We start from the raw sequence: 15,149 nt of genomic DNA on the forward strand, positions 1-15,149 counted from the left end.
CATTCCCAGATATTCCCTCGGCAGTCAACCGCGGTCCTTCACAAGGATTTTCCTCCACTAACACTGAAGAAAAGTAATTGTTTAGCATGTTCGCTTTATCTTTATCACTCTCCTCCTAGCCATTCTCATTATCTTTCAATCTTGCAATTCAATTCATATCTTTTTCTTCTTTCTCCAATATATCTGAAAAAGGTCTTGTCACCTCTCTTTACATCTTTAGCCGTTTTTTCTTCCACTTGCACTAGCCGTATTTCCCTCTTCGCTTCTTTGAGTTTAATTCCAATAATCTTTTCTGTGATCCTCTCGTTGCGTTCTTTTGTATTTCTTGAATAAAGCTTCTTTTGCTCTTATTTATTCAGCTACTTGTTTGGAGAACCATATAGGCTTCCTGTTTCTCTTGTTTTTATTTTCCTCGCGTAAAAATCAGTTGCCATATTTATAGCAACCTTTAGCTTAACCACTGATTTTCCACTTCTCCTATGTCTTCCCACGCCAACAGCTCCTCCTTCAGGTACTCTCCCCCATTTTATACAAAATCAGTACATCTGAAGTCCAGTACTTTGAGTTCTGTGTGTCCGCACTCCACCTTCACCCTTATATCAAAGCCTATCTGTAAGAAACATTTGGGCTCCCTGGAACATGCCAAACTTAAGATGTGGTGGGTGGTTGATTATATTGAGAACACTGCTATGGCAAAGAAAGCTGGTGTAATTATCCTTTTTAGAAAAGGCCTCCTCATAGGAAAAAAATAGGATTATTTTGGACCAGGAAGGCCGTTATAGCAAAGGTGACCATACAGAGACAACCCCTTTTATTATATAACAAAGATGCACCTAATACTTAAAATAAACAATTTTACACAATACTTATATGTCATTTACAATATTATACCAACATGCCTGCCATTATATTTGGGGACTTTAATAGGGTTGTAGACCCTCCTCCCTAGATGAAACCCAAGTCTCTGGTGTGGGGAAGCTGGACTTCTTGAAAGGCATTCCTCTTTTGTGTAACACTTTTGAGCTGTTGGATGTTTGGAGGGTTCTCCACCCTGCGGAATGGGTTCTTATTCACCTTTACCAAGCCCATTCTACACACTCTTGGATCAATTATGTTTTGACTTTGCGGGAGCTGTTTTCTAAAGTAATTGCGGCTGAGATCGGTCCAATCAAAATATCAGATCATGCTATCATAGGGTTATACTGGACTGGTATGGGATGGAGAAACCGAGACCTCTTTTGAAATTCCCCTTGGACTTATATATGGGTGGGAAATTTGGGGACTATATCCTGGAAAATGGAAGGATTTTACTATATATAACCACCTTTATGCAGTAGACTCAGTCCTATACTGGGAAACGGCCGAGGCAATACTGAGAGGTGAGAAAATTGCCTACTCCAGTAATAAAAAGAGAAGTAGAGATAAATGAATTCTTTGTTAAGAAAGCAGTTACAGAGAGGTAGACAGCTATATGGGTTATGTCCCTCTGCCCACAATAAGACTCAGTTGTTGGCCACTCAACCCACATTAAATGAGCTCTTCCACAGCAGAGCTATTGATAGCCAAAAAAAAAAAAAAAGATTCTGAATGCTCCCAGACTTCAACCTAATCCATATTAGCACCATGAATGCTCCTAGATTTCAACCTAATTCATATTAGCACCATAAGACCTATCTACCGAAGTGACGAATACTGAAACAACACACCACAATCATGGAACAAAGCCCTTGGCTGTGCCTATTCCTGATCCTCACAAGTAGCGCCAGTGGCCCTTTACCCAATCTCTCAATGTAGCACACAACTACGTTCACCTTCCAGCACACCATTACTTACCCATTTGGAATCTGACTCATACAAATCTAATCGACTGCACACAAGCTCTACCTCGCCCTATTGAAACCCTACAATGCACCTCCAACCACAAATGCTCTAAAAGATACAAAAACAAACCTGGCCAAGACTAAAAAACCAAGGCCAATCCTGCCTACAGATACAACGTCAAAAAATCTACAACTCATCCACTACTCCCATTCCCTGTTACTACCTTAACATCAGATCTGTGGACAACAAAATTCCACTCCTAAAAGACTAGCTAGAGGAACACCAGCCAGGATGCCTCTTCTTAATGGAAACCTGGCTATTCTCTGAAGATGACCCACAAATCAAAGAACTAACTCCCACAGGATATAAAATTATCACACTATCCTGAAACAAGCAAAAAGGAGGGGGCATTGCTCTCATATATAAAGAAGACATACGCAATGTCTCACTTACGGACTCATTCCTAACTTCAGACCTAGAGACCTTCACATGCCATCTCAAAGACTCCTCATCAAAAGACTATCTAGCATGCATACTATGCTACAGTCCACCCAACAAATGGCCTAAGCATACCCGCAATTCTTCAAATTTATCTCAGAAAACTCAATTGAAAGTTCCTGTATTCTACTACCGAGTGACACTAATGTCCATTTAGAAAACCCATCAGACAACAACAGATCTGATCTCTGCGCTTTCCTCTCCTCCCTAAACTATACGATACCTTCCCCCACACAAACACCCAATAAAGGTCACCAACTGGATCTAGTCACCTTCAGTGACAATGGAACCATTAACCCAACTATCAGTCTATCAGATGTATGCTAGGAAGAATCACTATGGTCTGACAACTACAGATGTTCTTTTACATTCAACCGGAACTACTTCAAGAAAAAAATCCAACCAACAGCAATATGTCACATCCAGAGGGAGAATAGAACCCAACTCCTTCTGGCATGCTGTACTACTAAACCTGCCGGAAGACAGAATACTTGATCTAGAGAACGACTGGCCAAAAATTGGCTCGAGATCCTGGATGAGATAACACCCTTCCATTCCAAAATTAAATCGATATGGAGGAGTGACAGATGGTTTACTCCGGACCTTCTAAAACTAAAACATGAATGCAGAAAACTGGAACGCAAATGCATTAAATTAAAATCCAGTCAATCCAGGGACATCTGGTGAGCAGCAATCCATATCTACAAAAAAGCTACAACTTTAGCCAGAAATACTACTCGGAGCTGATCCAAAAAGGGGGGAAGGAATATGAAACAACTGTTCTCCATCGTCAATTCACTCACTACACCTTCTGCACCAGAAAAGCATAAGAAAGAGAAAACTCTCTCGGCTAACCAACTAGCCACATATTTCCACGACAAGGTGAATAAGCTTAGAGCTGGTCCCCCCCCCCCCCCCCATCACCACCACCAACAGAGTTTGACACACTAATGTCTCTACTCCCCCAAAGAAGGCAGCCCAGCAAACAGAACCTGGAAGGAGTTTGATAACACACAATGGTCTGCCTTTACCAAACTATTCTCAAAGTATGCTCCTTTCCACTGCATTCTAGACATCTGCCCTCCTCACTTAATGACCACCGCCCCACCAACATTCCGCGCTAATGTCCTCTCATGGATCGACCAGCCACTGTCACTAGAAATATTTCCCCAAAGCTTAACCAAAATCATCATTACACCAATACCAAAAGAACTCAATAAACCTAGTCAAGTGGTTACTAACTACAGACCGGTAGCCTCCACTCCGTTCTTTACTAAACTAATGGAGGGAAAGGTAACCCTATAGCTCACTCACTTCCTAGACTTGCATGATATTCTTCCACCATCTCAATCAGGATTTTGTGCACTTTTTAGCACAGGAACAGCTCAGAGCTCCATGCTAGACCATGTTTGACTACTTCTAAGTGAAGGAAAAAGTGCACTCCTAGTCCAATTTGACCTGTCCTCAGCTTTCAACCTAGTAGATCACACTCTACTAGGGAACCTCGAAGAAATGGGAATCACAGGCAATGTTTTAAAATGGTTCAGAGGCTTCCTGGAAAATAGATCATACAGAGTCAAAGTAAATGCAGACTTATCCCAACACTGGAGCAACAGATGCGGGGTTCCCTAAGGATCCCCACTATCTCCAATACTGTTCAGTGTTTTCCTCTGATCCTTAAGCACTGTGTTAGATAAAAACAGCTTTCTCCACTAGATCTACGCCGATGATGTCTCAATATTAATCCCCATACTATCAATTCTCAAAATAGACACAACTAGGGTCCAACAATGCATCAACTAACTAGAAAAATGAATGCATATTCACAGGCTAAAACTCAGTACCGAACCCCCCCCCCCCCCCCCCCCCCCCCCCAATTTTTATGCTTCAATACAAAACCAGACCAAATACCTATGTCAATTTCTATTAACCAAGTGAAATGTAATCTCTCTCCTACCATTAAACTCCTAGGAGTTCAAATTGACAGCGCTCTCTCCCTGAAAGCGCAAGTCAACACCCTGATCAAAAGTTTTTTCTACCTAATGAGAAAGCTCCGTACCATTCTGAAGTAGTTTGAAATCAACCAATATGAACAACTGGTACATGCGCTGGTATTATCATCGCTTGACTACTGTAATCTAATATACCTAGGCTGCACAAAAACCTTACTCAGGAGACTTCAAACCATTCAATATACAGGAATCAGATTAATCTTCAGGTTATCAAAATTCGATAGTGTCTCCCCTTCCTACATCAAACTACACTGGCTTCCCATCAAGGTGAGAGTCATTTTCAAGCTGGCCTGCTTCCTCTTTGAAACGCTGGAAGGACTGATCCCCTGCTACCTACTTGCTCATTTCTGCTTTACAACCTCGACCAGATCAAGGAGAAAAGAAGCCACCAAATTCTTCAATTTCCCCTCATCTAAGGGCTAGAAGAGATTAGCATTCTTCGACATATCTCTTGCCATCCAAGCTGCCAGACTTTGGAAAGACACTATCGGAATGTATTCCCTGACCCAATCTTACCTCTTGTTCCAAAAAAATATAAAAACTTTCCTAGTGAAGAAATACGTATTGTAACTAGATTTCTGCCAGTCTACAAAATAACAGCTGTTGTTAGCGGGATAAAAGCCCTAATACACCCTAGTGATACAGTTAAAGTTTTGGGCGTATTGCTGAATTCCACCCTCTCTTTCAAGGCCCATATTTCAGCTATTGTTAAAGTGTGTTTTTTCAGACTCTGTCAGATACGTTCAGTTCAACACATTCTCAATATATAAGCATTAAGTATAGTAATTCATGCTTTAGTTACACAATGCATTGATTACTGCAATCTGCTCCTCAAGGGCATTGGCCAGAGGGAAATCAGACACTTAAAAAATACAGCTGTGACTACTTTTTCAAGCTAAAAAAAATATGACCATGTGACCCCACTGTTAAAAGCTGAACACTGGTTGCCAGTGGAATATTGTATCATCTACAGAGTGTCACTTTTGGTGTTCAAAATTTCTCACCGAGGACTGGTGAAATTTTTGTTGCTTCATTTACAGTCTTATGTCCCTAGACGAGCTTTACGATCCAGCCAACAATCATTAAGGTCTGTTCCATCAGTGCGCATACTTCCATCTGCCGCATTTCAGAAGCTAATGTTTAACATAGGGGGACCTACACTGTGGAATAATTTACCTATTTTTCTACAGAATCCTCTCTTCATTTAAAATTTTACTTAAAATGCATTTGTTCGTCTGCTTTTGGTAGATAACTATTTTCTTTTTTATTTTGATTGCTCTGCTGGACCGCTCTAGCCTAGGATACTGAGGGATGGAGTGGTTTTGCCAATCTACTACTATCTATTTTTACTTTGCTGTTATTTTTATTGTATCTTTGTACTATCCTTGTGCTGTTTTTATACTTAATTTGTAATTTATCTGTACTATGTATTGAAAACTTAAGCTGTAAATCGCTTTGACTAAGCATTTCATCAAAGACAACCTTGACCTTGAGTAAGTCACAGAGGGGGTCTTTTACAAAGGTGCATTAGCATTTTTAGTGCACACTAATGATTAGTGTGTGCTAAATGCCAGGGATGCCCATAGGAATATACGGGCGGCTCTAGCATTTACTACATGCTAAAAATGCTAGTGTGCCTTGGTAAAGGACCCCTTAACCCTCCATTGCCCTAGTTATAAAACTTAAAAATATGAGCCCCCTTCTGACAGAAAAAGTACCTGCATATAATGTGTAGAGAGCTGTGTCCACTACAGAAATGAGTAGAAGTAATAATAATACTATTCTATCTGGCACACTATTCAAGGACTGGGCACATAGGCTTGCTTATAGTCCTGTACACAGGTTAGGGGATAGCAAACAGGGCAATTGCCTTGGGCCCCTTACTACAAGGGGCTCCCAAGCCTGCCCCCTGCTGAAGCACGGAGGCATAGGCTGAAGGCCAGGTTTGGGTTCGCCTCTCCAGTTTCTGCCTTGAAGATTACAGCCGAGTAGCTAGAGCTAAGACATCACCATGTTATGATTATGGCCAGGTTTATTTGATATATTGTCATCGTTGTGGACAAAATTAAGTGGTTTGCAAGTCCTTTTTCCCCAAAAATGACAGGTCTCCGATTCCTTCTCCCATATCCACACCTACCCAATACACTTCATGCCAAGTAAAGGTTCACAGGTAGATACATAGTAACATAACATAGTAGATGACGGCAGAAAAAGACCTGCACGGTCCATCCAGTCTGCCCAACAAGACAAACATATGTGTAAACCTTACCTTGATTTGTACCTGCCTTGTTCAGGGCACAGACCGTACAAGTCTGCGCAGCAGTACTTCCCGCCTCCCAACCACCAGTCCCACCTCCGGCCCCGGCACAGACCGTACAAGTCTGCCCTCCACCATCTTCGCCTCCCAACCACCAACCCCTCTTCCCCCCACCTGCTCCGCCACCCAATTTCGGCTAAGCTTCTGAGGATCCATTCCTTCTGCACAGGATTCCTTTATGCATATCCCACGCATGTTTGAATTCCGTTACCGTTTTCATCTCCACCACCTCCTGCGGGAGGGCATTCCAAGCATCCACCACCCTCTCCGTGAAAAAATACTTCCTGACATCTTTCCTGAGGCTGCCCCCCTTCAACCTCATTTCATGTCCTCTCGTTCTACTGCCTTCCCATCTCCGGAAAAGATTTGTTTGCGGATTAATACCTTTCAAATATTTGAACGCCTGTATCATATCACCCCTGTTCCTCCAGGGTATACATGTTCGGGTCAGCAAGTCTCTCCTCATACGTCTTGGAACGCAAATCCCGTACCATTCTCGTAGCTTTTCTTTGCACCGCTTCCATTTTTTTAACATCCTTCGCAAGGTACGGCCTCCAAAACTGAACACAATACTCCAGGTGGGGCATGACCAACGACTTGTACAGGGGCATCAACACTTCCTTTCTTCTGCTGATCACACCTCTCTCTATACATTTCTAGCCATTTGTTCTTCTGCTTGCGCCTTTGCCAGACGTATCTCTCTCTTGGCTTCTTTCAGTTTCACCCGGTATTCCTCCCCGTGTTTCTCTTCTTGAGATTTTCTATATTTCTGGAACGCTAACTCTTTGGCCTTTATTTTCTCAGCCACTTTCTTGAAGAACCATATCGGTTTCCTTTTTCTCTTGCTTTTATTTACTCTCCTTACATAAAGGTCTGTGGCCCTATTTATTACTTCCTTCAGCCTGGACTAATGTCCTTCCACTTCTCGTACGTCCTCCCAGCCCATCAGCTCCTTCCTTAGGTATTGCCCCATTTTACAGTGCTTTTGCTAAACGCCTCAAATGCAATCAAAGCCAGTCCCACATATGGGTGTAGGGAGAGGAGGCAAGAAGGGAATTTGCGTACCTTTCCCCCGTTCTCCCCTCCCCCCCCACGATTTGGTAACCCTTTTTTCCCCAGATCACTTACTGCCGCTATTCCACTCAAGCATTCTGTTAGGTAATGCAAACCATTTCTTCTTCTCCTTCCACCCACCTTCCCCACGAAGAAATTCTTTTCTACATTATTAGTCCTCCCACCCAGAATCATGTGTGCCTATAGGGAACCCGTAGAAAGATATACGACTACGGCGCGAACTTTGTGACGTCACTTCAGCGCGACTTGCCGCCCTGCACAGACCACTGGCAAGAGACTGGGACTGGACTAAAGCGACGCATTAGCCGTTCTCTTTGCCGGTGGGCGGTAGCCGCTGAGGCCTCGCGAGCCTTCGGGCCCTTTATAACCCTCCTGTCCCAGGCGAGCTAAGGTGATGGCTGATTCCATATCGTCGTCCCCTTTTTTCTCGGGGCCGGAGGAGCTGGAGGACCCGAATCACGCCGCTACGCTGCTGGCACAGCTCAAGGCCTTCTATGACTCGCGGCTGCTTTGCGATGTTACCATCGAGGTGTTGGGCGGCGGGGAGGCCGGGGACGGGAGCCGCCTTTTTTCTTGTAACCGCAATGTGCTAGCCGCCGCCTGCCCCTACTTCCGCAGCATGTTCACGGGCGGCCTGTCGGAAAGTAAACAGCAGAAAGTGACGCTACATGACATGGATGCGGCCTCCATGGCGCTTATCATCGAGTACTGCTACACGGGCCGCGTGGCTGTGAGCGAGGCCAACGTGCAGCGACTCTATGCCGCCGCCGATATGTTGCAACTGGGCTATATGCGCCGAGCTTGCGCAGACTTTCTGGCGCGCCGCTTAGAGCCGGCCAACTGTGCTGGCATCCTGCGCCTTGCCGAAGCCTTTGGAGATATGGACCTGCTTGGACGTGCTTTGGCCTTTGCTGCGCGCCATTTCCAGCAGTTAAGTGAAGAGCTGTGTGAACTGAGCCTGGCGCAGATGCAACAACTACTGCGTTCTGACGATCTGGACGTAGACAGCGAGCAGCGAGTGTGCACCGTGGCCGTACGTTGGATCGAGGCCCGGCTGAGGGAGAGGGCACAGGTAGCACAAGAATTGCTCCAGTGTGTGCGCTGGCACCTTTTCACTGCCCAGGACCGGCCGGCCTTAGAGGCACTACAGACGAAAGGTTTTGTCCGCAAGCACTGTCTTTCCTATGTGCAGGGCGTTCTGGAGTCCTTCTATGGGCAGTCATTGCCTGGAATCCCCAAGAGCCTTCTCCCACCTAGGATTGGTATGCTGGCCAAGGAGATGGTCATATTCTTTGGGCACCGTAAAGAACCCTTCTTGTGCTATGACCCTTATTCTGGAGACATCTATACCATGCCATCACCCCTTAATAGTCTGGCAAACAGTAAGGCTGTCACAGCATCTGCCATCTGTATCTCCCCGGACAATGACATCTATCTGGCCACACAGCCCAGCAACCAGCTTTGGGTCTACAGCCCTCTGAAAAACAGTTGGCAGCAGCTGGCTAATAGGCTACTCTGCAGGGAGGGCATGGATTTGGCTTACCTCAATGGGCACATCTACATCCTAGGGGGCCGTGACCCTTCTTCAGGGGCCAAGTTGAAAGAGGTTGAATGCTACAGTGTCCAGAGGAACCAGTGGACTCTGGTAGCCCCACTTTTGCACTCCTTCTGCTCCTTTGAGCTGGTCACTGTAAACAACTACCTGTATGCAGTGAACAGTAAGAGGATGCAGTGTTATGATCCTAGCAGGAATCGCTGGCTGAACTGCGCTTCCTTGAAACGAAGTGACTTCCAGGAGGCTTGTGTGTTCAATGATGAGATCTATTGTATCTGTGATGTTCCTGTTGTGAAAGTGTACAGCCCAGCCCGTGGTGAGTGGCGCTTGATCTGTAACATCCCTGTGGATGACAACACCCACAACTATCAGATTGTACGGCATGGCAACAAGCTACTGCTCATCACCTGCACCACACCACAGTGGAAAAAAAACAGGGTCACTGTGCATGAGTATGAGGTGGCCACCAACCGTTGGGTTAATGTGGGTACTATGCTGGGCCTCTTGCACTATGACTCTGGGTTCATTTGCCTATCTGCACGGGTTTATCCTTCTCGCCTGGAGCCAGGACAGAGCTTCATCACTGAGGAGGATGATGTGCGTAGTGAATCGAGTGCAGACTGGGCCATGGATGGCTTCAGTGATCTTGACTCAGAATCTGGCAGCTCAAGCTCTTTTTCAGATGATGAGAATTGGCACCCAGCCCCTGGACCAAGGTCATGTATACACACACTTGGTGCATACTGAGAATGGCTCCACTACTCATCACAGAAGATTGTATTTGGAATAAGACGCCTAATGATTGGGGATCTAGAATGTTGAACATTATTTTCTCGTGCTGAAGTTTTCAGACCAGTACCAAGATAGATGTTAAGCGTGTATTAGTTAAACTAATAATAAAAATAAGTACATTTTTAGTATCTTCTTAGTTTGATGAAAGGAAGCTTATTTAATCATTTGTTTTGGTAAAATGGAGTTCAGAGGTTTGGTTTTTTTTTAATTGGTATGTGCTATGCAAATTTACCCTGTTAGTAATTGTCACTTTGTTTTCTTTTTACATTGATTAAAACACCCCTCAGTTCTTTTACATAGTGTTGTGAACTTTAGTGGCCAAGGGAATCGTGGAGCTGCTTTTTTTTTTATATATATGGTATTTTTAGATTTCTGTAAACAGTGTTTCTTTTATGTGCTTGGGCAAACTTGTTCCTAGCACCTGAAGGCTTTCTTTATGACGCAGCATATGATTACCTGGTTACATTTACTCTGACCCTTTTATGTAGAACAAATGATGAAACTATGATGTTTTTCAATAATAATGGTCAAGTTCAAGTGAGTTCAGGGTAGAAAATTTTGCAGAACAAGGAATTGTCACCCATGTATTGAAAACTTCATTTTGTCCATTTTCAGCAATTATAAGAATATATATTTGTGGTGACATGGGCAGTTGCTGATGGTTAAGACTGAACCATCTTCCATTCTTTTAAAAAATCTTAATGGCTACATTAATGTATGAGACAGAACGAGTGTTCCTAGATGATGTATTGTCTTCTGCCAGATCTTAGTTATTTACAACAGTAGCAAATTTTTATAAAGTGTATTTAGTATCATTCTAGTTTCCCAGCAGCACCACCTTTGTGTGAGCTTGAACCCATCAGATCTTAGAAACTTAGCAGGATCAGGTCTGCTCAGTATCTGGATGAGAGACCAGGGAAGACCTGGGGGTGTGAACTGTATAAGGCAACAGCAAACTACCACAGTATCTTGCCAAGATGATCATGGTCGCTGATGAGCTGTGGTTGTGAAAGTCTATGAAAATAAGGTGCTTATCACCACCATGATTATACTAACTAAAGTGGAATTGTGCATCAAGTCATTAGGCATAAGTGGAAGAAATGTCAATTATCCTCATGCCTTACTTTGTTTTATATGAAATTATTACCAATTCAGAGTGCTTTAAGTTGCAAGTGCATTTACAGAAGAAAGACTAAAATGTGGTTGGAGAGGGCCAGTTTGGCCTCAGATTTATGTCTTTCTTTTGTAAAGAGTATCTAAAAGAGGCATTCTAACATAACATATACATTTTGAACTTCTGCTAAATGACAGCATTAGGAATAGATAAAACATTTTCCCCTCGCTGTTCCCTTGTTCATAACTTCTTTCTGTTATCCATAGTTTGACTTAAGAGTGAGGTTTGGGGTTTTTTTTGTTTGCTCGGTAAAGGCACTGCTCCTGAGCATCAAATTTCAATAATGCACATGTTTGAAGGGAATTAGGTAAGAAAACAGCAAAAGTAATTAGTCTTCTCAAAATTCTTATTTAATGAAGTACTGAGAGTTATAACTTGTCAGCTTATCTTTTTGTGCAAATATTTTTTATAGGAGTAATGGAGTGGTGGTTTACAGATGGACATGGTGCATCTCATGGCCTGTAACCTACCTTCTCTTCTGAAAATAATGCCTTGAACAAAACTTACTCCTTTTGAAACTAGACTAAATATTTACCGAGGGTACTTTCTTACATATATATATTCTTTACCCGACTTAGGTGGTATTGAAGCAATGCTGAAATTTGAAGTAGACTATATGCAGCAAATCTTTTGCAAAAAGTGTTTCTCTCTCATTGAAGTGTCTTTAGAAAATAAAATGTGCGACTAGATGGCCTCTGGTGCAGATAATATGGTCCCTTGTTTAGGATACACTTTTTTTTTCTGAAAACACTGGTAAAACCCACATAGCATCTTCTCATATTGCTGAAAGTTAAACAAAGGGCCTGATCTCTCAAAAGTATTTTCCCAAAGGGATACAATGAGAAAACAAGCCTTAATGGCTCAAGCCCTAAATATTGTACACAGAACCACTGAACATTTTTTGCACGGAATGTATTACCTAGGATCCTTTTTAAATGATTCTACTGCTTTGTAGTTCAGTGCATGCACTTATAATGCTCTTCTACAGTACACTGTACACAGCAGCATCACTGTAGACGGCAGCATTAAGAAAGTTGTGACATAAGTTTCAGAACCTAGATAGGATGCAACTTTTGTACTATACAGGTCTTGTTTTTATGGAGGAATAGAATGGACTTTTGAGATGCTGGCTGCTCTGTCCTTCTTTTTCTTTGTAAATAAGTACATCAGGAGAAAATTAATCCCATCATAGGTTACACTGTCTAAAGATTGACAAAATGTTGCATGCAAGAATGTATTGTTAACAACCCTCCTAAAACTGAGTGCCAGTTTATAGGACAAAGTCATATTTCACAAGAAATAGAACAAAGACAAGCCCAAGTTATTGGCATTAGGTTATCAATTGCTGAATTCAGCCATAAATTGCTTTGTATGTTTCTGGTACCTGGCATGCTAAATCTTTGTTCTCCTTTTGTATAGTTTCATAGCGGTGATCTACTTAAGTGCAGGTATAACCTTCAGTCAGAAAGATGGCAAGCATGCTGTTTAGTTCTGCTGAAATTCCACTATCACCACATTCTTCAGTAAATTTCTGTTTGTGAATAGGGTGATTCGATTGAAACAGTTGGTATTACTTCTCCCAATATCAAAGCCATTGTAGAACTGCTAATTGGATTAAAAATTCATTTGGAAAAGTTTTATTTCCTTTTCATGGGGCAGGCAGTATATACAAGTAATAATTTGCTCCAGTGCTGAAGGTTCAGTGAACTGCCTTCCCATACTAGATTGTGGAATGTTGGTTTGCTACGGGGTCCTTTTAGAAAACTGTGGCAAAAAGTGGTCTTAGTGTTCCTTTATGTGGGTCTTTCCTGCATACCAAGGCCATTTCTGCCGCAGCTGGAAAATGGCTGATTTTTTCAGAATTAATGGCTATGTACAAATGTTGCAGTTAGAGTGTGGCCATAAACAAAAATTTGCACATGAGCCCTTACCACTAACTATTTTGTAGGTGGTAAATGCTTATGTGCTAATTCTGCACTAATTAGTTGGTGTGTGGCTTTGCCAACACGCTAACGGAGAGCGCATGGGTAGTGCATGAAAATTTGAAATTTACTGTAGGAGGCCTCAGGGTGCCCCATGGTAAGCTCTTTTGAGCTGCAGTAAGTGCACGTTAGTGGTTACTGCAACTTAGTGAAAGGACCCCTATGGTTGGGTGTACATATTTGTGAAATAATCTCCTGATGACCTACTATAGAGTTGTTTTGTTTTTTTTATTTGGTTCCATACTTTCAACTCTGTTAATGCTGGGACTTTTGGCATCCTAGACTTTTATTCACCAGTACTTGGTAATTTTTCTCTAATTTTAGGAGGCTGTCAGTCCCATTGTTCATAGTCTGGTCATTCCAGCAATGAGCCTGAGACTGGAAGCCATTCATTGGAGCTCCTTCTGGAACTCTGTATCATGAATTGTAAATCTGGCCACCTCGTGCCACCCTGTGACTTACCTTAGGGGATGCGAGTGCTACTCTGCAGCAGCCCCAGTCAACTTAGAAGGAAGAAGATTTGAGCTGGTAATCAAATTATATGTTCTCTCAACAGGAAGCCATATGTACAGCGTCAGCATCTGTTAGCTGGAGATTTTTCCTTAGTTGCACCAAGTTTATAGAGTGGAAAAGTTTGCCTTAGTCTTACAGGAGAGTCATTCATTATAGCTGTTTAAAATATTGCCCCAGGTGTCAGTGGAATATATTTTTTGTTTAATTAAAAATATCTTTACTCTTTCCAAAGCATGATGCACTTAGCTTGTTTTATGTGGAGGACCTTGTACCCAGACTTGACCACTAAAAATGTGAATATTTGTTATTAAAGGTTCACTTACTTTGTGATAATATTTGTTGAAAGTCCTTAAGTTTGTTGGGGGCCCCCATCATTCTTCGTTCCTTGACTTGATCACCCTAACCTAAGATCACATCTGATGTTTTAATTAATTGATTAAACAAAGGATAAAAGCTAGGGCTGCACATTAATCACAATTAACTCTGCAATTACTACATTAATTATTAGTCATGATTTAAAAGAATTGTGCTTCATAGAATTTCCCTCTCAGTCTCTGCATATGGTCTGATACTTCTCCCTTCCCAGCCCTGTTCACAGTTCCATAAAGCTTTCTCAACTCCCCCCCCCCCCCCCCCTCTCCACACACACACACACACCTTAAAATCAAGTTGTCAGTGATAACAGTACTCAAGATGGTGCCTATGGTCTGCATTGGTGCTTTCATTCTGCCTTGTCCCACTCTTGAGAAAACAGTCGACCTCAGGTTGCAGCACCTGCTCGATGGCTGTCGGGTTTGCCAAAACCTGGCCAGCCAAAGAAATCTGCCTGGGCTTCTACCTTCCTCTATGTACTGCCTCAAGAATTAGGAAGTTAGTGGCATGCCTCCAGCCATCAGTGCTAGCATTCCCTCAACATACTCAGTTTGCTTATGACCATGCTCATGGAGTGCTGGCAGCTAGAGGCATGATACCTCCTAAGGCAGTATGAGGAGGGAAGGGGACAGCAGGTTTCTATACCCTCACCAACCATTGAACAGGTGTTGCAGTCACTTAACACTTAATTGCCCCAGGTATAAAATAAGTACCTTTATATAATATGTAAACTGCACTGATTGTAACCACAGATTCTTTGACCTAATGTGGGGGGGGGGGGGGGGTGGAATGTATTCTCCCCATGGACGGCTGGCTCTGCCCCTGCCTTTAATAATGTGATTTTTTTTTTTAATCTTTATGAATTTTACATCAATTACAAGCATTTCAACTTCTTCAAGAAGGAAATTAAATACAAATTTTGAAATTGAAAATTCCATTTCAATAAAGAAAAATAGCATTCTTTCTTAGACCACAAATAATTTGAGGGGGGGGGGGGGAAAGAAAAACATAGGACAAAATCATCTAGAAAATTTAAATA

The 15,149-nt window shown here is 42.6% G+C and overlaps 1 protein-coding gene across 1 annotated transcript; it reads left to right on the plus strand.

Moving 5' to 3' along the window:
• The first annotated feature begins 7,976 nt into the window (after window positions 1–7,976).
• Window positions 7,977–14,308, plus strand: KBTBD7 (kelch repeat and BTB domain containing 7). Its single transcript, XM_030200553.1, has one exon. The coding sequence runs from the start codon at window positions 8,117–8,119 to the stop codon at window positions 10,022–10,024; it is 1,908 nt and encodes a 635-aa protein (XP_030056413.1). The 5' UTR covers window positions 7,977–8,116; the 3' UTR covers window positions 10,025–14,308.
• The last annotated feature ends 841 nt before the right edge of the window (window positions 14,309–15,149 follow it).

The sequence above is a fragment of the Microcaecilia unicolor genome, chromosome 4 (assembly GCF_901765095.1).
Source record: "Microcaecilia unicolor chromosome 4, aMicUni1.1, whole genome shotgun sequence".
In the NCBI taxonomy this organism is placed as follows: Eukaryota; Metazoa; Chordata; class Amphibia; order Gymnophiona; family Siphonopidae; genus Microcaecilia; species Microcaecilia unicolor.

What these genes read in the sequence shown, in the direction of transcription:
- KBTBD7 (XM_030200553.1), top strand. Translation starts at nt 8,117, where the DNA reads ATGGCTGATTCCATATCGTCGTCCCCTTTTTTCTCGGGGCCGGAGGAG.